Here is a 23,942-nt window from a genome sequence, read left to right on the forward strand (position 1 = left end):
ATTAATTCAATACTTAAATTAAATGAATGAGAGAAAAAAAATTAATTTTTTATGCTAAGAACTCAAAAAGTAAAACTTCTTATATAAGAACCTAGTTCTTATTTTTAAAAACTAAGAATTTCACGTCATCCCCTTCAGTGGTTAAGAACTCAGTTCTTAGTTCTTAACTAAAAAATAAGAACTAAGAACATTACATTTGAAATGCCCTAATGATCATGCCCGCTGAAATCTGATAGTGAAAACAATTTTTTTTTGGTCGAAAGATAGTGAAAACAATTAAATTAAATAAACCAAAAAGAAAATACTATAATATAGGTATGCAACTTTTGGCCCGGCCCGGCCCGGCCCAACAACTATGTCAATAAAATATCACACCCAGCACAGTTGGTTATCATTTGCATCTTCTATCTCTTCAGACAAATTCCCCTTTCTCTCTTTCCGTGCAAACCCTAACCCTAGCTTCACCGCCATGGCCAAGAAGCGAAAGCAACCGCAACGTTCACCCGCCGTCGAACCCGCCGCCAAGCCCGTCGACGTCGAACCCCAAGACCAAGACTCGGTGGAACTCGACCACCAACAACCCCCTAACCCTGAACCAACCACTGACCTAGACCAATCCAACAACACCATGGCCGTCGATGAAGAACCAGAAGAACAAGATCAGGAAACCGAAGATCAGCCTCAAATCGACGACGCCGTGGAAGAGGAACAAGACCCAGAAGCACCAGCAACAACAGAGTCTGAACCACAACAACAACAAGAAACCCTAGAAGATAACGCTGATGCTCCAAACGAATCTTCCGCTGCCGCCGCCGCCGCCGCCGCCGCTTCGGAATCGGTTGCGAATGGGAGCAACAACAACGAGGAGGAAGAAGAGGAAGAGGATCTCGAATTGGAGGAGGAACCCGTCGAGAGGCTTCTGGAGCCATTCACGAGGGAGCAGCTGCACTCTCTGGTCAAGCAAGCGGCGGAGAAGTACCCTGATTTCGTCGAGAATGTTCGCCAGCTCGCCGATGTGGACCCCGCTCACCGGAAGATCTTTGTTCATGGCCTCGGCTGGGACACCACCGCTGAAACGCTAACCAGCGTCTTCAGCAAGTACGGTGAGATCGAGGATTGCAAGGCGGTTACCGACAAGGTTACTGGGAAATCGAAGGGATATGCATTCATCTTGTTCAAGCATAGGGACGGTTGTCGCAGGGCTCTGAAGAATCCTCAGAAGAAGATTGGGAACCGAACGACCTCGTCTCAGTTGGCATCCGCTGGACCGGTGCCGGCAACGCCGCCGAATGCTCCTCCGGTTTCTGAGTACACCCAGAGGAAGATCTTTGTGAGCAATGTGAGCTCGGATATTGAACCATTGAAGCTGCTTGAGTTCTTCAAGCAGTTTGGGGAGGTTGAAGATGGTCCCTTGGGGCTTGATAAGAACACCGGGAGGCCGAAGGGGTTTGCGCTTTTTGTTTACAGGTCGGTGGAGAGTGCCAAGAAGGCTTTAGAAGAGCCAAACAAGGAATATGAAGGGCACACTCTGTATTGTCAGAAGGCTGTGGATGGTCCTAAGGGGAGCAAAGGGTATCATCAGAACCAGCACCAGCACCAGCACCAACACCATTCTCACCATCATCAGCCTCACTATCAGCCGCATAAGAAGCACAAGTACAACTCTGGTGGTGGGCCATCACATGGTGGTGGTGGTCACCTGATGGCGCCATCGAATCCCGGCATGGGAGGTTATAACCCTGGTGTGCAGGGTCAGGGGTTGAACCCTGCTCTAGGGCAGGCTTTAGCTTTGCTTGCTAATCAAGGAGCTGGGTTGGGGCTTGGGAACCTGCTTGGAACTTTTAGTGGTGCACCAGTGAACCAGGCTGGACCACCTGCTGCTGCTCCTTATGGTAATCAGGCTCCCATGAACTATGGGAACCAGCCAGGGATGCAACCGGGATACCAGAATCCTCAGATGGGACAGAACAGTGGTGTTAGACCTCACCCTGGTTCTGGAGCTCCCTATATGGGTCATTAGGTGAGAATGGCTAATATCTTTTGCTTTTTCTTAATTCGTATGCTGACACTGATGAACCTATGACTATGACAATTCATGTGATGTGATTTTTAAGATTATAATCTGTTGTAAGGAGTTGGGGTGGTGTAAGTGTCACTTGTCTGAAAATAATCAAGGCATGTCATCATTTAGGGCATTAATTTATACTGGATGAGTAGGTCTTAAAATCCATGACGATAAGTGAAGGAACTAAAGTCTTTTGCTTGCATTTGATGTTATTGTGCATTCCATCTCAGAAGGTGGATGTGAACTGTGTTAGGATGCTTTTGTGTTTTATGATAATGACTTTTTGTTTTGCAGTTATCATGGGAGTAGGGAACATTGTTTCTCGTTTGCATTGGTTTTCTTGCTTGATAGTGCTGCTACAATATGCTCAGCCATTTATTCGTTTCATCTAATTAAACTGTATGCACATAATCTATTCCAAATTGAACAATAACTTTAATATTCTATAAAAGAAGTAAGTTTTAATTCAAGTAATTATCCATTCTCTTTCTTCTGTGTTCTATCCATTAAGCTTCTTAATCCTTATCATTTTCTGCATGAGAACATTATGAAGCTTTCATTCAACTCTTTTAGTGTCTGTTGCATGTACCTATTTTTTTTTTTTTTTTGAGTTTCACTTCTAATACCATGCTTGGCATTGTTGTTTGAAACTATTAAAAATGTTGAAAATCTTTTTTGCAGTGCTGAAGGTATGACCTTTGTTTCATATTATAACTCTGTTTCTTCTTGCGATAACTGGTTTTTGAAATTAGTCTTTTTATAATCTATGTATTCATTGTGCAGATACCTCATAGATGCATCAATCATTTTGTTTTGGACTCTGCCGATTCCTCTGAAGTATCAAGCACTATTCAAATGCATCTTTTAATATGTAATTTTAGTTACTTTTTTATTACTAAAGAACCAGATTCTGAAACCTGTATTTCTTTCTGTCTTGCCATATTATCCCCTGAAATCTTTTTAAAACTATGTAGTACCTCTTGTTCCTTTTTGGAATTTGAGGAACATGTTGAATTTTGGGGTTCAGAAAACTTTATGACTATTATTTTGAAGTGTTTCTTTCCTGAACTTTCAATGCTCTGCTTTATCGTTATGTTTTACCTGTGTCTCTGGCATTCAGTCTATTACCACATTTGTAGAAGTATAATGTTCTTATCCGCAAAAATAGAAATATCATAGAAAATTGGTGTATTTACATTTTTAATGTCTCTGTACTTAGTATGCCATTTATTTCTCCGGAATTATTTTTTGCGAACTTCTTTTTATTGTATTGAACTGTTGGAGACAACTAGCGAACTTAGTCAGATTTGAAAAACTTATCAAGTGTGAGAAAAAAGCCTCAAAGTCAAAACACTTTCATATCTTCACAAACAGAGAACATACACGTTCAATCTTTTTTCTCTATTTGGACGGTTGATATAAGCAACTTTTTTCTCAACCCTCGATGAAGAAGTATTGAACAGTTTTTTGACTGAATCAATATTCGTCATTCTGTCATCCTTTTTTTCTCACCCTTCTCAAAGACAAAGTTTGCCTCCCCTCAGTTTTTTTTGAGTGTTCAATAGCTTGTTTTCCAGGCTGTCTACTTGTTATCTTTGTTCTCTTATAATAAGTGAAGTTGTTTTATCTGAGGACTGATCTAGATATTACACGTCACACCATATTTTATTTGCTTAAGGGGTTGGCTTGCCTGACACGTAAGTCCTTGCCACTTCATCATAACTTCTGAGATTTGCATTTGGAGCTTGGATCCTTCCATTCACTGCCAAGGCTAGAAGTGGCCACACTTGGTGGGTGCGTTGCTCTCACTGTGTACAAGTGTGCCCTGTGCTCTCTCACAATTGGTATGATCTTTTCTTTTGCTATTGACTGTGTGTATTGTGGTAAAGTTAAGTTCGGCAACTTGCCTTCTTTTGACTCAAGGAAGCTTTTAATTGATTTTTGAAAATGATTCTCTCAAGAGTTCAGCTTTTGAATTTCAAATTTATTGCTTTTTTACGTATAACTTCTTGGAAAACTGCCCAATTTGATATTTTGTTTTGGCCTTGATGAAGCTAATAATACCTTGTAAAGCTCTAAGATGGCAGTTTCCTTTTTTGGTAAAATTGAACTCTAAACTAAGTTGTTTTTGCCAAAATTTTCATTCAAATCTGGTCATGAACAATTGCTTTTTCTTGTTGCCAAGATGAAGTGCATATGAAAGCAGAACTGAACTGGGCATAAGGTGTATTTTAAAGAAACTTCTAACATTTCCGCTAAGTTTTTCTGTGCGTAAGTTCAAGAATGCCAAATGATAGCATGCTTTTGAGATATTGATCCACAGCTTGAGAAAGATCTCTATATGATGGCTGCATGCATGGACCTTAAACATCCACAAGGTATTATGGACTTGTGATGTGATTAACCCAGGGCCTTATATTGGGAAATTGTACTGATGATGCCTAAGACGATATTTGAAGAGGATGCGTAGTTTGTCATATGTTTGTTAGAGCTGCAATGAAGTTGGAGAGGTTGATGCATAGTTGCTCAACATTCTTGGATGATTGGCACACAATCTTTAACATGTTGAGGTTGTTTATACAACCTATAATTTTGCATTTCTGTACGTCACATCATGTGAATAGGAATTGGATTATATATTGCCATTGGGATTAGATGCTTATTCATTTTCTGTTTTTTTTTTTAATATTCTGATAGTAACCCGGGAAGGATTTACCCGAGTATGGGTGAAGCATGATTAGCCCACTTTGTTTGCGTGCATAACCACAATAGAGGTGGTGGGCAGGTTGAAACGCTTTTCTCTTAGTTATTGTTAAGGCATAGGTTGCTAAATGGTACAATGATGAGTATAGAGAGCAATATCTTCTACTCTGCCAGCAACTGTTTGGGAAGTATATGAGATGGGTTGTCTTCATAACTCCAACTTAAGCCTTTTGTGACCTATAGACACCACCACCAATTCCTTAGATCCTAATTTTGTTTTCCTTTCCCGTTTTGTTGGGTTGGAGGTATTAAGTATGCGATGGTTCATACCATTTGTATTCCTAACAGTCCTTAAGTTACACTCTGAAATTGCGCTAATCTTAAAGTGAAATAGGAGTGATTTACAAGTTGAAGATATTATACATGCCATCTAAAAGTCCCGTAAAACTAAATTAGAGAGGATGTTTCAAGTATTGGAGAAATCAAATGTGTTATGAATTATATTTCTAACATTTATTGATGTATCAGATTGAAGTCTTTAAAAGAAACTTTAATTGAAAGATAATCATTACCAGGAATGAACGGTACAATCTTTTAACATATGTGCAAAATAAGGGGATTTATAAAGAATTAACAATGTTAAAGGAGATTAAAAAACTTTATTTGTGAGTGATAAAAATAATTAAATTCGTTAATAACTAGTAACAAAACTTAACATTGATATCAAATAAAGGATTTTTCTTTTGTTCTTGATAACAATATTAAAACATGTTCTAACTTTGTTTTCCGTATGATTACTAGGAGTTTATTTATAAGTGGAAAATAGGACTTAAGAATAAGGGGTTGCTAAGGAAACATATTTCAAAGATAGTTTTAAAGCAACAAAAAAAGAAAAAAAGAAATGGTGGCAAAGCATTACCAAAACTTGTAGTTTAAAGCGAATCATGTTATCAACCTTATAGAGGGGTATTTAATTAAACTCGTGTGAGGATTGAGGAGCGTGAAATGTATATGCATAATTTACTATAGTCTTCTAATGAAACTAACTTCCAATGAACACACGCCACAACCACACGCCTAATCCGCTAACACCATCTTTGTCACATTAAAGGGTAACACATTGTTTGGTAGTGAAGAAATAAAGAAGAGAGAAAATACAGAGAGAAGAGTGACCCATGTCACCTTCATTTGGTTAGGAAAGAGTGGAGAGAGGTGATTAAATTATGTAAGCCTACCACTTTTTGTGTTCCCCTAATTTGTGAAGAAATGAGGAGAGAAGATATCTCCTTATTTGTTCTGCCTTTTTTGTCTCTGTTCTCTTGTGAGGTCTTCTTCGGTTCCTTATTATTTTTCAAAGTGAGTTGTTCTCACCTCTACAAGATGTATTCTTAGCATTGGTGTCAATGAATCCTTCGGTGGTTGAGTGTCGGGCATTGACCCACTACTACTAGCAATTAATTATAAATACATAATGTACACTATTAAACTTAATACGACGTACTAAATCAACCTAATTTTTCATCGCCTATTTTGTTAATGTTTAGAACACTTGTGTGTTTTTAGTGGTCATTAGTTTTAATATTTCATTTTGTTTACTAAATCAGTCATGTTTCCATTAAACATGAAAACTTTATTTTTGGCAAAAAATCGTAAGGGCATGATTGATTCTTAAATCTTGATTTCAGTGTTAATAACGTATGTTCTTTTGAGGATCTCCTGACATCTTTTTTTATTTTTCGTTTTAGAACATTTTTTACACTCATTATATATGAAGAAGTTGAGAATATTTTTAACAAGAAAATACGTTATTACTGATTCGAGAATCATGCTTTGAAATCTCTAAAAATTAAACGAGTTATCTTATAACGATTCGATTTTATATACACCTAGTTTGACCCCCTCCTGCTCACTAATACTCTATTCTTATTTTTGAAAATTTTCAAAAATCTAAAATCATGCACCAATAAGACCATTAATCTTTTTTAGTTTAATAATAAAGCCTTATTTAATTAGAATCAATCATCTTGCTATGTACCAAAAAAAGAATCAATCATCTTGCTATGTGATAATTAAATTGAAATAAAAAAAATGGAAAATGAAGAGACAGTTATTTTTTGGTGAAACAGAATTAAAAAACACAAATAAGAAAAGAAAAGAAAACAAAGTACACACTATAAGTCCTATATGAAGCTTGGAGAGTGATGCAGTCAGAAGCACACAAGGGTTAGCAGGTACTGAGCCCTAAAAGGATAACTTTGAGTCCACAAGAAATCTTGGAATCCACCAGTAAAAAAGACAATTCTCAAATTTTACTATCAATAATAAATTGATCAATGAATATGCCTTACAAGTTAAAATTGCTTAAATAGGAAAAGAAAGAAAATTCTAACAAAAACAAATAATTCTCAAATTTTACTATCAATAATAAATTGATCAATGAATATGCCTTACAAGTTAAAATTGCTTAAATAGGAAAAGAAAGAAAATTCTAACAAAAACAAATAAGATCCTAATTAAAAATAAAAGATCCTAATTGAAATAAATAATATCCTAATTGAAAATAAATAAAATACATAAATGATATTTTGTGGGTCCGAGATAGATTCAGATGGGCTAAATCCGGAAATCCGACTAGGCTCATCTGTCGTCGAAGCTTGCAGTCAATCGCGCTACATCAGAGTGGAACAATTTAAGCTATGTTTGTACTTAACTCAAACTCAAAGTAAATTGTGCTTAGGAGTATCTTTCATGTTTCGGATTTTGGAATGTGAAATCTCGATTATTAATGTTGTCGGTGATGTTTGTAATTGAAAAATAAACATACACTTCAACATTAAGAGACGCCATGCAATCCGTACAAGAACTTTTTTTTTATTAAAAAATGATAGAATGAAAAGAATACACTCCGACCGGAGATGCCAACATAGACTCACTACTAAGTAGGAGCACTATGAGAATCTTCCTAACATGGTTACCCGCTAAAATTTTCCATCATACTTTGTTTTATAAATGTTTATTAGTGGGCTTGAGTTACATACATTTTTCTTGGGCATGCATGAGTTAATTCTTACAGAAAGCTCTTTTAAAGCACCTCTTATTATTTACTATTTTACAGTTGACGGACTTTGTTACTGAATGTCGGAGTTTGAACTCTCAATCTATAAGGAGATAAATTCAGAACATGTAGTCAGTTGTGTTAATTCTATTTCGCAATTTGGACAAGAGCTTGAATGTTGGTGTTAACGTAAATGCATATCAATTAACTTTAACTCAATATATAGATATTAAATAAAATTAAATAAAAAATATTTTTTCTAAACCTATTGACTTGCGGATTTGGTGATAAAGGTTATAGAATAGAGTTTTGAAATAATAAAGATAAAGATTACTACTTTATTATTATTATTATTATTGTTAACCAATAAAAAAAATTATAATTATAATTACAAGCAAACACTTAAAACCTTGTTTTAGTTTTTCTTTCCGATGTACCAAAAAAAAAAAACCTTGTTTTAGTTTTACCCTCTCACTTTGTTTGTTTGGTGTGCTACTGTCTCAAACACACTGACACAAATTACATCACCTTCACTCTCACTCTCTGTCCTCACAAACCCTAAATACTCATCCTTCTTCTGCAACACTCACACAGACTGACCCAACTCTTTCTTTCACCAAAACTTGCCTAAAGGAACCATTTTGACGCATACCCACATGAATTTTTCACTTTTTCAGCTCATGATTCACGTGCTCAATACCATTGCTTCAACTACCTGCTGAAAGTTTCAATCTTTTTCATATTCCCTAGTGTTTCTTGTCAACTTCTGAGTACCCATTTGAGTGTTTGTTTGTTTGATTGATCAAAGTCAATTTTTTTTTTTTTTTGGAATTTGGTACTTGAGGTTTATAGGGTGAGGGAATCTTGGTATTGGGAAGGAGTTATGGTGTCTGCTGAAAATGAGATTGGTGGTGAGGATCATAAGGAGTTTAGTGCTCCTAAGTCTCCATGGAAGACTCCTGCTGTTGTTGATGGGAGAGGTGCTGATGTGCCTGTGATGATGGGGACTGAGTCTTGGCCAGCTCTTTCTGATGCACAAAAACCCAAGAATGTTGAAACTGCTGCTGCTGCTGCAAAGCCTGTGGATGCAGCAGCACCTTCTGTGCCAGGTGCTGGTGTGATTGCTGCAAGACCTCCTTCTGTGCAGGTTTGACTTTTCTTCATTGTGTCATGGAAAGTAAAATGCTTAAGTTTGAGTTTATCACTTTATCTCTATGTTTATGTTGTCTTATGTTTTAACTGAATTTGCTTGTTTAGGTCACAGACATCAGTGTCTTATTCTGATTTTCATGATTTAAGTTCGAAAATTTTAAACGGCAAAATTTTGGTTATTGGTTAGCATCGGATTCTAATAAATAACATTGCTGTTTTACAGTTTAGCAATTCCTTAGGTATATATTGGTTTTTGCACATTAATTCTGCTATTGTTGTAATAGAAATGTCAATACAATCACACAAAATTTGGTTTTTGATCGAGCTGAATGACGTAGTATGATCGATATAGCCGATCTCACTTAGTGAGATAATGTTTGTCTTGTTGTTGTGGTAGAAATAAAAGTTGTGTGCTACAAGATTCTTAACTCTTGGATTGAATGTTTTTTCTTTTTTACTTGATTGTCTTATTCAGCAGAAGTCAAATGGTCCTGGAAACCTTAACCCGTCACATAAGGGGCCACCATCGCGCTATCAAAAGCCAGGACCTAAGCGCAACGGAAATGGTGCACCTCCCTTTCCTGTAGTGATGCCTTATCATCAACCACCGGTTCCTCCGTTTTTTCATCCTATGGTGCCTCCACCTCACATTGCTGTTCCTGGGTATGCTTTCCCACCTGGTCCAGGACCTTTTCCCAGTGTTGAAAACCCTTTAGCAAAGCCTGGATCTCAGGCACCGGGACAAGCTTTTACTCCACCTGCTCATGCGGTTGAAGGCAAAAATGTTAAGCCTCCTGTGCAAGGGGATCCAAATGGCTATGCTGTTAATTTTTCTAATGGAAGACCTAATGTCCAAGAGCAAGGTGACCATCTGAATCCTGCTTGGCATCATCAAAGACCTTCCAGAGGAAACATGTCTATGCAACACGGTTTGGGGCCAAGGCCCTTTATGAGACCTCCATTTTTTGGCCCACCTCCAGGATACATGGTTGGTCCAAGCTTCCCAGGTAAAATTTATTTTCAGTCCTTGTCTATCTTGTACTATGCATCATTCTGTTCTGTGGCATGTATTCAGGGATCTTCAATGTGGTGGGTGGATTTTTTTCAGCTTTTTTTTTATGGTTTAATGTTGCCACTAGTTAGTTCTCTGATCTAATTTTTATGTTCTGAATAGGACCTGCTCCCATGTGGTGTGTCCCCATGCCACCTCCTGGCTCAATTAGGGGTCCCCATCCTCGGCACTTTGTTTCATATCCAGTCAACCCAACACCACAGCCAATGCCACCAGAAACTCTAGCTTTGAGGACTAGCATTATTAAACAGATAGAATATTATTTTAGGTACGTAATTTAATTGTTGAAGTCTTCTTTTATCTTTTTCTTTCTTGATCTTTAACTGTTTGCTATGATAGATTATCTGTCCGAATCCGAAATACCTAACATGATTAAATGTTTCTCGGCTATGATAGATTATCTACAATGTGAGAATGAAGTTTCCCTTGATGTCAAAATATTGTTATGTAGTTTTTAATTGAGAAATATCACATTTATTGACTCATGGATGATTGGACGTCAAACCTGCATCTACTAGAACTGGATGATTGCAAAGTTTAAATCCTTAGATGGGGATGTCTGTGGATTATTGCCTTAGATAATGAAGTGGAACTGATTTGTAGAGTTTTCACATCAGACAGTTAAAGCCATAAAGTTCTAAATGGGAACACAACGAACTAATTAACGTAAAAAATTGCTTAGGAACTACTGTAATCATATCCATGCTCTGTGAGAATAAACATATTTAATTCATATGATAAAGACTACTCATACATCAAACTGCTGACTTCAGAGCCTTCTCTTGGCAGTGATGAAAATCTGCAGAATGACCGTTATCTTATTTCCTTGATGGATGAGCAAGGATGGGTTCCCATATCTACTGTTGCGGGTTTTAAAAGGGTATGTCCTAAACATATTTTGCCTCCCAATTGTGTGATAATTTTATGGGTGTATGTTATATGGAGCTGCATTTTCTGTAAAACATGATGTTTCGATTCCCCACTTGCCTTGTATGATGTGAATTGTGAATTGTCTTGTAGGTCAAGAGGATGAGCTCAGACATAGCTTTCATCATTGATGCACTTCAGAGCTCCAACACTGTGGAAGTGCAGGTTATATTCACATGGTTTATTTTTCTTTTCTAAGTTTGGTCTTTACTTCCTGTCTTCTGTTGTAAACAGGCTTAAGCTTCTCATCGCTTTAATTACTTTTCTCCGAAGTTGATTTTTGTATGGTAGTGTTTCTACTACTGTTCTTGTGTGTCTCTTATATTAATCTTTTGAATTGGATATTAATTTAACGAAATTTCAGTTTTTTTATTGTGTTTTATTCTTTCCACAACTTAGATTTCTTTTTGTCACATTAGAGCTTAAATCAAGACGTCTTCTAAATTAACATTGCACAATGTTCTGTCTTTTTGTGTAACATCAAATTTATTAAACCTTTTTTTTCTTTCCATCTCTCCCTACCTTACTCCCTAGAATTTCCTTAGAGACTGTTTCATCAACTTTCAAAAGAAATTCAGCAATGAAATATTTTGTAAACATTAAGTTTCGTTGTCAAGTATCTCTTAAATTCGACACATCTATAACGTTTTTATATATTCTTATAGGGTGACAAGATAAGGAAAAGCAATGATTGGTCAAAATGGATTCAAGTTTCTTCAGGAAATTCAGGATCATCAACGGCACAGATTCAACAGAGCCGACTAGTAAAGGGTGCTGACAATTCTCAAAATATTGATGCTCTTGGAGATAAGACAATGGAGTCTTCTAATGAAGATCATAGAGATGCTGCTCATAATTCTGTTTCGATGGAGCATAATCAGTCAAACAAAGATGCATCACAAATTTCACATTTGAAGCGAGAACAAGATACTGAAAGTCATCATTCCAATGATGTATCACATGCAGTAACTGGTGAAAGTGTCACATTCTCTAGTTTTGACAGAACTAATAATAGCTGCCACTCACAAGAAACTGAGCCCAAAATATTTGATTATGATGAAACTGAAAACATGGATGTTTTAGCTGATATGGAAATCGGAGATCATTCCAATGATTTTGGCAATACGTTTATGCTTGATGAAGAGATAGAACTTGAGCAGAAGATGTTAAAGAAGTCTGAGGTGTCTTCTCCTACAAGGTACTGAATGCTTCTGGCTTATAAAGTTCATCTTGAATAAGCCTAATATAAGGCAATTTCTTTCTTTCAAAATTTGCACTTAAGTGGATTTCTTTTCTAGATAGGTTATTGTTGTTTTACACCATGCAGTCCCTCATTGTATTTGTACTATATGAATAACTGAGTTGTTGATAAATATAGTACATTTTGAATGCCTAGTTTATGATTTTCTGAACTTTTTTTATGCATGGTGGTTGTTTTTATCTTGTAGATTCTGGCACTTTGCTTGTTTGTGTTTCTTTATATAATTTGCATAATATTGACAATTCTCTTGATTTCTTTGTATTCCTATTTATTCCCCCTTTGTTAAAGCCATGTTAATATCTTCTGTTGAGATGTTTGAATACATTTCATAATTTTTGGGTATCCTATATGGTATGGTATTCGGTGATTTTGATGTCATTGTCATTAAGCATGTATTCATGTCTTGTTTGAACATTCATCTGAGGGAAATTTTTGCCTAATAGGATTGATGATGAAGACGATGAGATGGCTGTCATTGAACAGGATGTTCAGAGACTTGTAATTGTTACCCAGGTATTCCTGCCTATCATATCTTATCAAAGTTTAGGTCAAGATTAATTTATCCCCAAAAGTGGTTTTCATTCAAATTAAGTTTTAATTTTACATTACTACAATGCTCAAACTGCAACACGGGTGAAAGTTAAAATAAATTTAGGGTATTTTGATGCCTATTCTGAGGCTGGAACTACATAACTATATTACTCTGTCTACTACAGGATAATATGCAATATGATGCCTATTTTTTTAGTTGAATGAAAACTGATTTAACCATAATAACTAATAAGTACAGTGTTGCTTGCATTCAATACATCATTTTTTTATTTCAATGTACAGAATGGTGATCCTAAACAAGGATCTGGAGATGGTGGTAAAGAATCGAAATCCATTTCCAATGAGCTTGCTTCTGCAATAAATGATGGGCTATACTTCTATGAGCAGGTTCAGACACTGTTCTTCTCATTTTTTTACCAGTTATAATTTATCTTGTACATCATGGGTTTCTTTTTATTAAATTTCTAGTTGCCCCACTTAATTATCAACAGGAACTGAAACATAGGCGGTCTAACCGTAGAAAGAATAACTGTGATAATAGAGGTCGAAACTTAAAATCCCCAAGCCAAACTTCAGGAGTATTGAATATGAAGGTGGGTGAGAACACCGGCGGAAGCAGTGTCCCTGAAGAGGTTGGAAGCAATAACTCTCGAAGGAAACAAAAAGTCTTTCCCAAACAACAGTCTTCCATTAAGCAGCGGTTTTTCTCAAGCAATTTTAGAAATCATGGAACTGGTCGTAACTCTCATGGAGTCATATCTGAAAGCCCACCTAGTAATTCTGTTGGGTTTTTCTTTGCTTCTACGCCTCCTGAAAATCATGGGTCAGTTCAGATTGACTGTTTTCACTTTTTTTCGTTTACAGGAAGAATATCGATGAATTTTTCTATCAGAAAAGAACATGAAGTAATTGTTGGTTTAGAGAGCTTGTCTTTGAGCATCCTAACTATTTGATGATTTTGTTTGATGAGTGATGACTGAAAAGCTATTTCCAACAATTTTCTTAATTTTGCAGTCTGAAGCCTTCAATATTGAGTAGTTCACCACATGGGGTTCTTTCCGGAAGTAGTCCACCTGTAGGTTCAACACCAAAGTCTTTTCCACCTTTTCAGCATCCGAGTCACCAACTCTTAGAAGAAAATGGTTTCAAACAACAAAAGTAAGTGACAATGCATACGTACTTTATGTATATGAGCAACTATTAGCCTATTAGGACATAGGGTATGCTACATTTTTCAAATTCCTCATGTAATTATTCTCCCTTTCAGGTACCTGAAGTATCAGAAACGCTGCTTGAATGAAAGAAAGAAACTTGGAGTTGGCTGCAGTGAGGTGAACTTCGTTTCTTAACTTTTGACTGCTGAACTAAATAGAATTTGGTTATGTCCACTTTGTTAGTCTATATTGAACTCATAAATCATTCCCTCAACTCTACTGCTTCTTTCTGTTCATGGTACTTTTTTTGCATCTATTGTCTTTGATATTATTGCTTGAATTGTTTTCAGTTGTCTTCTGAAAAACTTGTATGTATGTGCTATAATAATTCTTGTGGAAATTGCAGAGAAGTTCCTTCACTCGGTATTGTCAATACTAGTTTACAACAATAAAAAACCCGGATGCAATTCTGTGATATTCATTAGCTTTGTTTTTTTGTTGGATTAGGCGTGTATTTTTTATGTAGATTGTATTTTTTATATTATTTGCAAATTTAATATCATACACTTACTCTGGTAGGTTTTTCCCCTGCTTTTGTGTGTATGCAGGAAATGAATACATTATACAGGTTCTGGTCATATTTTCTTCGAGACCTGTTTGTTCCTTCTATGTACAATGAATTTAAGAAATTAGCCATGGAAGATGCGGCTGCTAATTACCATTATGGCATGGAGTGCCTTTTCAGGTTCTTCAGGTATCAATTTCAAAATTTGTTTTTATCATGTGCTTAAAAAGCTAGAACCACCATTTAGATTTCATCTTCTGGTCCACTTTGTGGAGCAAATTTTTATTTTTCTACATATTCATTTGTTGTCTCTTAAGAGAAGCAGAACAAATTGTTTTTAGGCTATCTTTCCCCTTAATAAACAAGTTCTTATGATGGTTGAATAATTCCTTGTTCAGTTACGGTTTGGAGAAAGAATTTAGAGATGATTTGTACAAGGATTTTGAGCAGCTTTCTCTGGATTTCTACCATAAGGGCAATCTGTATGGCCTGGAAAAATATTGGTAAGCCCAATTTACTTTTGCTTATTATTTTTACTCCACGTTTGTGTTCTCTAGTTTTATTCAATCTTTTTGCTGATATCATGTGACATTTGTCTTGGTGAAAGAAGTAAATTATATTGATTGGTTAAAGGCCAGTTCATAACCTAAGTTTGTTCTAGATAGAAAAAAAATGTTATCCATATTTATCTACGAAATTTGATTGTGCTGCACTTTATTTATATCTGATGCTTGAACTGCGATCAAGCATTTTGTTTAGGGTGGATTTGTGGAACAATTTCTTTGTGTTTTAAGAAGAAAAAAACATTGGTAGGAGGTTAACTAAGCTAATTCAAAACAGATCACCCCTAATGGTAGCATGCTATTAATATTGTCATGGCATTTCTATATTTTTGGGTTACTTGTAAGTTTGGATTTTACTTCTCTCAAGTGAGATTCAGTTTAGAGGTGAAAAATGAAAAGTTACCACCATTCTTTGAAAAATCAATGCTGAGATTGTGAATATATGCATGGACAATGTATAACAGACTAATTTGTAGAATTTCTAACTGTTAGTTTTTCAATCAATGGAAGTGACTCTTCAGTCTTCACCTTAGAGGAGTCAAATCCTAAAAGGAAGAGGAGAGTTTGCCCCATTCCCACATTTCAAGAAAACACTGTTGTTTCTGCTTCAGTTAGATTCTGTAGGATAAAGAGAAATAATCGATATTGATTTGGTTCTTGTCTTGACACTGTCACCCATTTTTCGGACTTATGCTTTGTTCATATTCATGGCATTGACAGGGCGTTCCACCATTATCGCAAGTTACGCAACCAGAAAGAACCTTTGCATAAACACCCTGAACTGGAGAAGTTGCTCAGAGAAGAATATCGTAGCTTGGAGGATTTCCGCGCCAAAGAAAAGAACCTTGTAAAAGAGGATACCAAAAAGGTTGAGTGATTATATGCCTAGATGGCAAAATACATGTGACACAAGAGTTTTGATGGTGTCCCCCAATTTTGAAAGGAAAACTAACAACTTTAACTCATGAGAGATCGAGTAGAGGCGTGGTTTTTTATTTGAATGGAAAGAGGAGATTGTTTTGTTTGTTCTATATTGGTTTATTGATCATGTCATGCCTCTACATTGCTGATTGCCAAGTCTTTTTCAAGTTACTTTGGTGGATCTTATAGACTTGGGGAAGCACATTTTCTTGTCTCCAAATGTTGTACATAGAATGATAGACTAGAAGTTGTGAACCTTACTTCAACATAAGATGAAGAGGTTCTTTAGCTTTACTTCTTTGTAAGGGGGTGAACAAAGAAGGGAAAAAGTTGTACTTATTATATGTTGCCAAATGTGAACAATAAGAGTGATATCTTTTTACTGTAATTTGTTAATCATTGTTGTCACGCCAAATTGCTATGGTTTGAAAACTATTAGCAACTATTGGATTTTGATAGCAAATTGTTATTAGATTCACATCTTGTCAACTGAGTAAACGTAAACTGTGACCATACTATGAAATGGCAAAAAGTCCAAAAAGTAGTAAAGCATACTCCTTAATGGTAGCTCAGAGTGAGTAGCTTTCCATTGTGGCTTCTCAAAGGAGGAGCAAACTAATCTTTACATGCGGACTGATACCTCTATAGGAAGGAATTCACTTACAAAAGTAAAGTAAGTCATCATACTATACTATTGACCGCGTGACTTTATTGACTTTTTAAAATAGATAATCACCATTGGTGGTTGGGATGTCTTATTTTACCTCTAAAGTGACTCTCTCACTTTACTTTAGTGAAGCCAAACCCTATACATATTGAGCTTGTTTGTTCTCCTCTATTTTTTATTTCACTTCAAACTAAGTGTTAGCATGTACCATAATGTGCCATCATGTTTGTGTATTTTCCATTGAGTAAAAGTGTGTTTTCTTTTCATACTTTGAGACGTGTTAAAAAAACAATGGTTATTGATATTTCTTCCTTAAGTAAAAGTTTGTTAAGTGTTATTTTGACTTTGCCTTTATATTATGTTGTGAAGTCTCACATTGGTTAGCCATACGACAAAGATAACCATATATATGAGAACACAATCCTCGACCCTAAGCTAGCTTTTAGAGCAGATTTAAGCCTCTCAAATTCAATTATGGTATCCAAGTATGTTAGATCTGTTAAGTGGAGACTACCTGCATATGAGTCATATGTAACTGTTCATTCATGTATATTTCATGTTCCAAATGCTCACCCTAAGTGTAAGAGTGTGTTGAGAAGTTTAACATTGACTAGAGATGTGACCAAGATAACTCTTTTATATAGGAAAACAGTACTCACATCTAAGCTAACTTTTGAGGTAGAATTAACCCTCCTAAATTCTAATATATTATATTTATCATCTATGTCCATTTTAATAACTTTATTCCTAAAAATGATTTCATTTTATTTTGGTTTAAATACTCTGGAGGTCCTTGAAATTGTTCCCCGTACGAAAATAAGTCCTTGGAATTTTTTTTCCGAATCCCTAGAATTTCTTTTTTAATCAGAATAGGTCCCTGCTCGTGTTTCCAGCTTATGTGGCTTAATTTTAGCTGAGTCAAATATTCCACGTGGCTTTTATATTTTTTTTTTAAATACACATGGATTAAAAAAATAAAATTAAACATTTAAATTTAAAATTAAAATCTTATTAACCTAATTAACCCTAAATCCCTAAATCTAAATTTTAAATTTTAAATTTAGGCTTAATACATCAGAAGGCCCCTGAAATTGTAAAGGGAATCAGTTCCAGGGCCTGTAAAATTTTCGCATCAAATTGGGTCCCTAAGAAATTTTTTTTAATTCAATTAAGGCCAAATCTCAATTTTGTCCTAGTCATCAGTGACACCTGGCTTTTATAATTTTTTTTAATTAAAAAATATTAAAAATAATAATTTTTAATTCCAAGTCAACAAAATAATCAGAAAAAAAATTTAAAAACTTAATAAAAACCTAATCTAATATTCCTAAACTAAACAACCTAATAATCTAATAAACCTAATTTAAAAATCTAATCTTCAACACCATCACCTTCATCCTTCTCATCTTCAACACCCAACACCTTCATCTTCTAAACCCAGCAACATCCACCCCACCTGCAACCTCAACATCCACCTCCAACACCATCCCCAAACCTCAACCTCAACCTCTAACCCCCACCCCCAAACGGCCAAACCAAAACTCCACCCAACCCCCAACTCCACCTGCAACCGAAACCCCATCCCCACCCCCAGCACCACATGACACACAACCTCTCCTGGCTACCAATCCACTCACGAGCCACACACCACAACCCCACCCTACAGCAACCCTCAACCACATCTAGATCGAGCCACCCCAACCCAGATTGAGAGACCAGGAAGAAATGTGTGAATCAGATGCGGGTTTATCATCGCGGAGGAGAAAGGGAAGAAGACGGAGAGAAAAAAGGGAAAAAGAAATCAGAAACCTTCTCCTGAATGTCTCTGTGTTTTAACCCATCGATTGTACAAAATTTTCTCTTGGTTGGGGTGGTGGTTGGGTTGAAGCTGCGGGTTGGAGGGTTAGGGTTGAGGGTGGTGTCGGGTTGAGTTTCCTGGTGGGGTGGGGGTTGGGTTTTTTTTTGTTAATTTATGATTTGGAATAAAAAATTTAAGTTTTCAAAATTTTCAATTAAAAAAAATTAGAAATGCCACGTGGAAAAGCTGAGTAGGCTAAAGTTCGAGCCACATCATCTGCTGGACCACTTTGTCCTTAATTGAATTAAAAAAAAAAAATTTAGGGACCCAATTTGATGCGAAAATTTTTCAGGCCCTGGAATTGATTCCCTTTACAATTCCAGGGGTCTTCTGATGTATTAAGCCTTAAATTTAAATTTAAATTTTAAATCTAATTAAGGATTTAGGTTAATTAGATTAAGGGTTTAATTTTAAATTTAAATGTTTAATTTTATTTTTTTAATCCATGTGTATTTAAAAAAAATCTAAAAGTCACGTGGAATCAATGACTCAGCAAAAATTGAGCCACCTAAGCTGGTAATACGAGTAGGGACCTATTATGATTAAAAAAAAATTCCAGGGATTCAGAATCGGAAAAAAAAATTCCAAGGACTTATTTTCGTACAGGGAACAATTTCAGGGACCTCCAGAGTATTTAAGCCTTTTATTTTCATCCATATAAAATTCATTTTTTACAACTTAATATTTACACATCATTGCCGAACATAAATTTTATTCTATCAAACTTAAAAGTTAAAAGTCTTGCATCTTGCATGTAGTCTTTTTTTAGGCTTGGCCTTCATCTTAAATGCCTCGGGCTTATCAAAAGAAAATCTTAAAAGCCTCGGTTGTAGTCCTAGCCAATTTAAAGGCACATTTGTATTATTTTTGTTTGGTATCTAGGTACCGGTAAGATTTGAACCCTGAACTTAGAGAATTCTAATCCACCAAGTACCATTTAGGTTATCCGTACCGGTGCATATTTGTATTATACAATATACATCAAAAAGTAGTTGTAAAATATGTAGAGTTATGTTGTGCTTCCTAATTTATTTAAAATTCTACTTTATAGTGAGGTATTTAAATAGGGTCTAAGTCCGTTTGTAAATAGCCTAAAAATTATTGTCTAGTTATAGATAAACTATATTCTTGTAAGGGTGAAGATTTAGGTTTGAATTCCGAAAAGAGATTAATTTAATTAGTTGGGTGCCACAATTTCCTAAATAGGTTTACCCTTGTTAAAGAAAAAAAAAACTTACATCTATGTATGACAGCATGTCTAATCTAGAAATATTAAGTAATACAATTTTAAGATATTATAATATAAATCTATTGTAACAATGATAAAAAATTAAATTAATTATATTTATTTAGGTAGGTGGGTCTCTTGGGCTTGTAAGACTTTTCGGATGATATAAACCTAGCATTTTTAACTAACCTTGTTTAGAAGAACTTATTTGTGTTTATCTTATTGCATAAGCTCATAGACAAGTGTTTAATTTTTTTTTTATCTAAATAGCTTATGACCTACATATCAAATGTTTTGAGCTTTTCCCCCCCCCATAAAATGGTCATATTAGCTTACGAATTAAAGCTTATATATTCATAATGTATTATCATATTTTTTCAATTGGTTTCTCAAACTAGTTTATGAATTAACACTTACGTGGTAATCGCATATGCAATAAGTGCTCAATGTTGTTTACCCAAACACAAATAGGCTTTTGAAAAAGCTTTGCTTGTTCATTTATGAATTTGACCTAACATGACATGGATCTGATGTAGGTTAGACCCTAAACCCTGTGAACGGTGTGACCTATTTCTATCCCAAGATTCATCAGTTGAACCTTAAACCACATGCTTAAGAGACACGACTCCCTTCCTCTTGAATTAACACTTTATTGATTTTTTTTTTGCTACATCGGAAAACCAAGGATACGACACTTTATTGAATTTAATATTAATTTACTTACCATTTGTTTAATACTTTTATTTAATAATAAAAATATTCTTTTCAAAAAAATAATAATAATAAAAAGTTTGGTATGGGTATTTAATTCATAAATACACAAGTTGTGCATCGTTTCCTACAAATAATAATTAAGCATATTATCAAATAAGAAAAAGGTAATATTTAAAAAGAAAGTAATAATTTAAGAAAATTATTTTGGTTTTTCATTAAAAAAAGTCAGAGCTGTACCATATCCTAAACATTAGTGTGCATGTATAATTTGATTAATTTCAAAAAAAAAAATGCATTGTTTTTTTTTAGAAAAGAGTATTTGTGTGTATTTGTGTCATTATTAGTTAAAATGTTCATTCCTTTTTATTAGAATTAAAATATTAGCAACATTTTTTTGATTTTAGAATAGAGCTAGTAACTTACACAATACACAATCTCTTTTTTTTTGACATAAGACAATACGCAATCATTAATTTTGCAGATGTAACAAAAAAAGAAAGATAGTAATATACAATCATTAAATTAAAAAAAATCATATTTGACTCCTACGAGTAAAAAATATTCTTAGAATTTTAAAGGATCATTAATTCATGTTTTTCTATATAATGCATTCATATATTTCAAACAAAATATATAATGCCTATGTAAAAAGGAAATCCTGGATTTTGTTTTTTGGAATTTGACTTTAGCTATTCCAATTTCCAAAAAGCACAATGCCAGTTAATTAGAATTTGGATCAATTTGATTTTATTCCTGAAAGTCTGAAACGTTACATCCTCAAACGTTGCTACAATTTCGCTTACCGATGCAATTTTTTGACCCCTTGAAAAACGCATATATACACATCACTTATTGACTCAGAGGATCATATTTAAGTAGTCATATAGACTTTGACATCACAGTAAAAAAAAGTGAGAAAAAAATGGATGTTTTGAGCTTCACAAAAATGGGGTTGATGGTGATGGTGATGTTGATGATGTTGGCAAACATGGCAAAAGGTGAGCCTCACTATGTTGGAGGGAGCAAGATAAGTTGGGCACCTAATGTTAACATGACTGAATGGGCATCTCATGAGCACTTTCATCTGAAGGATTGGCTATGTAAGCTTTCTTTTCTCTCTTTTATTCTATTTTAATAAAATTTGAGTGAAATAGTTAGTGTATGTTTGAAATCTCTGTAGATTTTCATGTTAGGAGTAGAACTGATGGTAATTTCTCTTTCGTCAAAATCAATTCTGATATCTAGAGACTAGTCGGCAAAACTTCTTTCCTGGATTAATTTTAGTCTTAGAATCAATTGTAGAAGAAATATCAAACATACATTGATTCTGAAAAAAAAAAGACTTACACCTAATAACCTGTAAGCAAAAAGAAGGTGATTTTGGAAAATTGAAACAAACTGAACATGCTATTAGCATAGGAACCCTAATTACTCTACAAACCCCCAAATTCATGTTAGTAGATTAATTAGTAACTTCAGTTTGGCAGAACCAATTTTGTCACTTGGAATTTTTTTAGCACCCAAAAATGACTCACATAAAGTTTTCGTTAGAATTAATTTTGGCTTAAGAATTCGTTGTTGTAGAAGAGTTAGCAAACATACAATCATTCTGAAAGAAACAACTCCTAATAGCTTTTGTTGAAGAAAAAGTAATTCTGTAAAAATGTATACAAAGGGAACACACTATTAGCAGCATGAGAACCCAAATTGCTCCCTAAACACTCAAACTCTTCAATTTTTACATCATCAAATTTAGGGGTTTGTGTTTGTGCATATATTATTCCAGAATTAATCACACCATTCTGACACTCAACACACTAAAATTTCCAAACTACTTTCAATTATTTCTCTTGCATTGTTTTTTACTTGTTTCCAAAATTTCCAATTTCCTATGCTGAACCCTTGCAAACGTTCAATGAAAATTATACATTTGCACACACTATGAATGATTGTTTATAACTTATGATTATATCCAGATAAACTGTTCTTAACACAAACTCTTATAAATTGTCAAACAACTGTGTTTAGATACCATTTGAGTAATTTTAACCCTCACACTTTCTTTATCTTGAAGTACAATGTTCATTTACAATGGATATACTCAAATACACCCTCATATGATTAAGGGAGCTGAAAGTTCAAGTAAAATTATCCCCAATAAATACATAACAAACGACAAATTACATCCATTACTTTTCTCTTTTTCTCTTCCATTGGACTCTAGATGCATGTCCAAATGTCTGCTAATCATTTTCCAAATACAATGATTGAGATATATGCATCTCTTCCCTCAATTTTTTTTTCTTCTTTTGATTAGTGTAATCATATTATGATGAATGGAGATGTGAAACAGTCTCACGCCATCATTGAAAACTGCACATAATATTGTAGATTATTTGCTTTATAGCTGTTCACAATGATTCACTGATTTTATTATGCTTGCAAGACTTTGGATATGATAGGCATATGTTCAATGTTCTGGAAGTGAACAAGACAAGCTATGAAAACTGCAGGGACACAGATTTCATCAAGAACATATCAAGGGGTGGAGGAAAAGATGTGTTTCAGCTGACAGAGGAAAAAACCTATTACTTCTTAAGTGGAGGAGGGTTTTGTTGGGGAGGTATGAAGGTTGCAATTGATGTTACTGATTATGTTGCACCAGCTCCTCAACCTGTTCCATCAAAAGGAGGTTCTGATTCAGATGCTTCTGGCATTCATGTCTACCACACACTTGTACTGCTCATCTTAGTCTTGATGTCGATCATCCCATTCAACTAACATCAGCTACTAGAAATAGCAGAACATAAACTAGATTTACAATATCATCAACTATATACATTGTGTTAATTTTCTTACTTTTCCTAGAGCATGTTTGGTTCTGCATTTATAAGTATTAGAACTAATTCTCTATAGTCATAAACAATTTTAGGATGTTTAGATATTTCTTATAATTGATTATAACTCTAAAATTGAAACAATGAATTTTTAGCTTATGCAGATCAACCGAAAATAGTGTGTAATCATATCCTGAACTTTGTGTTATTGTTAATAGATACTTAAAACTTTTATTTCATCTCAATTAATCGTTAACTCAATAATTGTTTTAATAGACATTGTTGTTAACTTTTTTTGTTATATAACCCGAATGTCTCCGCCCATTCAGAAAACTGTTGTTGTACCCAAAAATGATTTTTCCCTTCTTTGTGCAGGGGTTCTCTCCTCCTAATGGGAGGTTTTATACTCACATCAGGTGTGTGTTTCTCTCTCCCTACGAGGTCCCACCCTTGGCACCTTCATCTCGTCTTTTCTTTGACTCCAATCATCTGGATCCACTCTCCCCTTCTCTGGTCTTCTTCGACCTCCGCCCATCCCCTGTCTTGTCTCTCTTCGGTCATGTGTTTTTTGCAATCCAACACCTCTTTTTGGCTGACTTATATTAGTTTTTGTTGATGATGATGATATAGCATATATATGGTACTTTT

General features: G+C 34.9%; 3 protein-coding genes across 5 annotated transcripts; all 3 read left to right on the plus strand.

Moving 5' to 3' along the window:
- The first annotated feature begins 396 nt into the window (after positions 1–396).
- Positions 397–4,731, plus strand: LOC130733361 (UBP1-associated protein 2B-like). Of its 2 annotated transcripts, none has more exons than XM_057585512.1 (2): positions 397–2,020; positions 3,744–4,731. In XM_057585512.1, exon 1 carries the CDS (start codon positions 470–472, stop codon positions 2,018–2,020), a length of 1,551 nt encoding a protein of 516 aa, XP_057441495.1. In that variant the 5' UTR covers positions 397–469; the 3' UTR covers positions 3,744–4,731. The 2 variants fall into 2 exon arrangements, with proteins under 2 accessions (XP_057441495.1, XP_057441494.1); XM_057585511.1 differs by lacking the exon at positions 3,744–4,731 and adding an exon at positions 2,849–3,133.
- A 3,584-nt stretch (positions 4,732–8,315) lies between these two features.
- On the plus strand, positions 8,316–16,462 carry LOC130733360 (la-related protein 1A). Of its 2 annotated transcripts, none has more exons than XM_057585509.1 (14): positions 8,316–8,970; positions 9,451–9,982; positions 10,150–10,315; positions 10,837–10,927; positions 11,068–11,139; positions 11,640–12,172; positions 12,679–12,748; positions 13,070–13,174; positions 13,279–13,610; positions 13,802–13,945; positions 14,055–14,118; positions 14,550–14,695; positions 14,905–15,009; positions 15,790–16,462. In XM_057585509.1, the coding sequence occupies exons 1-14, from the start codon at positions 8,707–8,709 to the stop codon at positions 15,944–15,946; spliced, it is 2,781 nt and encodes a 926-aa protein (XP_057441492.1). In that variant the 5' UTR covers positions 8,316–8,706; the 3' UTR covers positions 15,947–16,462. The 2 variants fall into 2 exon arrangements, with proteins under 2 accessions (XP_057441492.1, XP_057441493.1); XM_057585510.1 differs by having other exon boundaries at positions 9,454–9,982.
- Positions 16,463–21,379: 4,917 nt separating this feature from the next.
- Positions 21,380–23,337, plus strand: LOC130733365 (early nodulin-like protein 20). The gene is made up of 2 exons (XM_057585518.1): positions 21,380–21,557; positions 22,904–23,337. The coding sequence occupies exons 1-2, from the start codon at positions 21,380–21,382 to the stop codon at positions 23,236–23,238; spliced, it is 513 nt and encodes a 170-aa protein (XP_057441501.1). The 3' UTR covers positions 23,239–23,337.
- The last annotated feature ends 605 nt before the right edge of the window (positions 23,338–23,942 follow it).

This window comes from Lotus japonicus, chromosome 1 (genome assembly GCF_012489685.1).
Source record: "Lotus japonicus ecotype B-129 chromosome 1, LjGifu_v1.2".
Classification (NCBI taxonomy): domain Eukaryota; kingdom Viridiplantae; phylum Streptophyta; class Magnoliopsida; order Fabales; family Fabaceae; genus Lotus; species Lotus japonicus.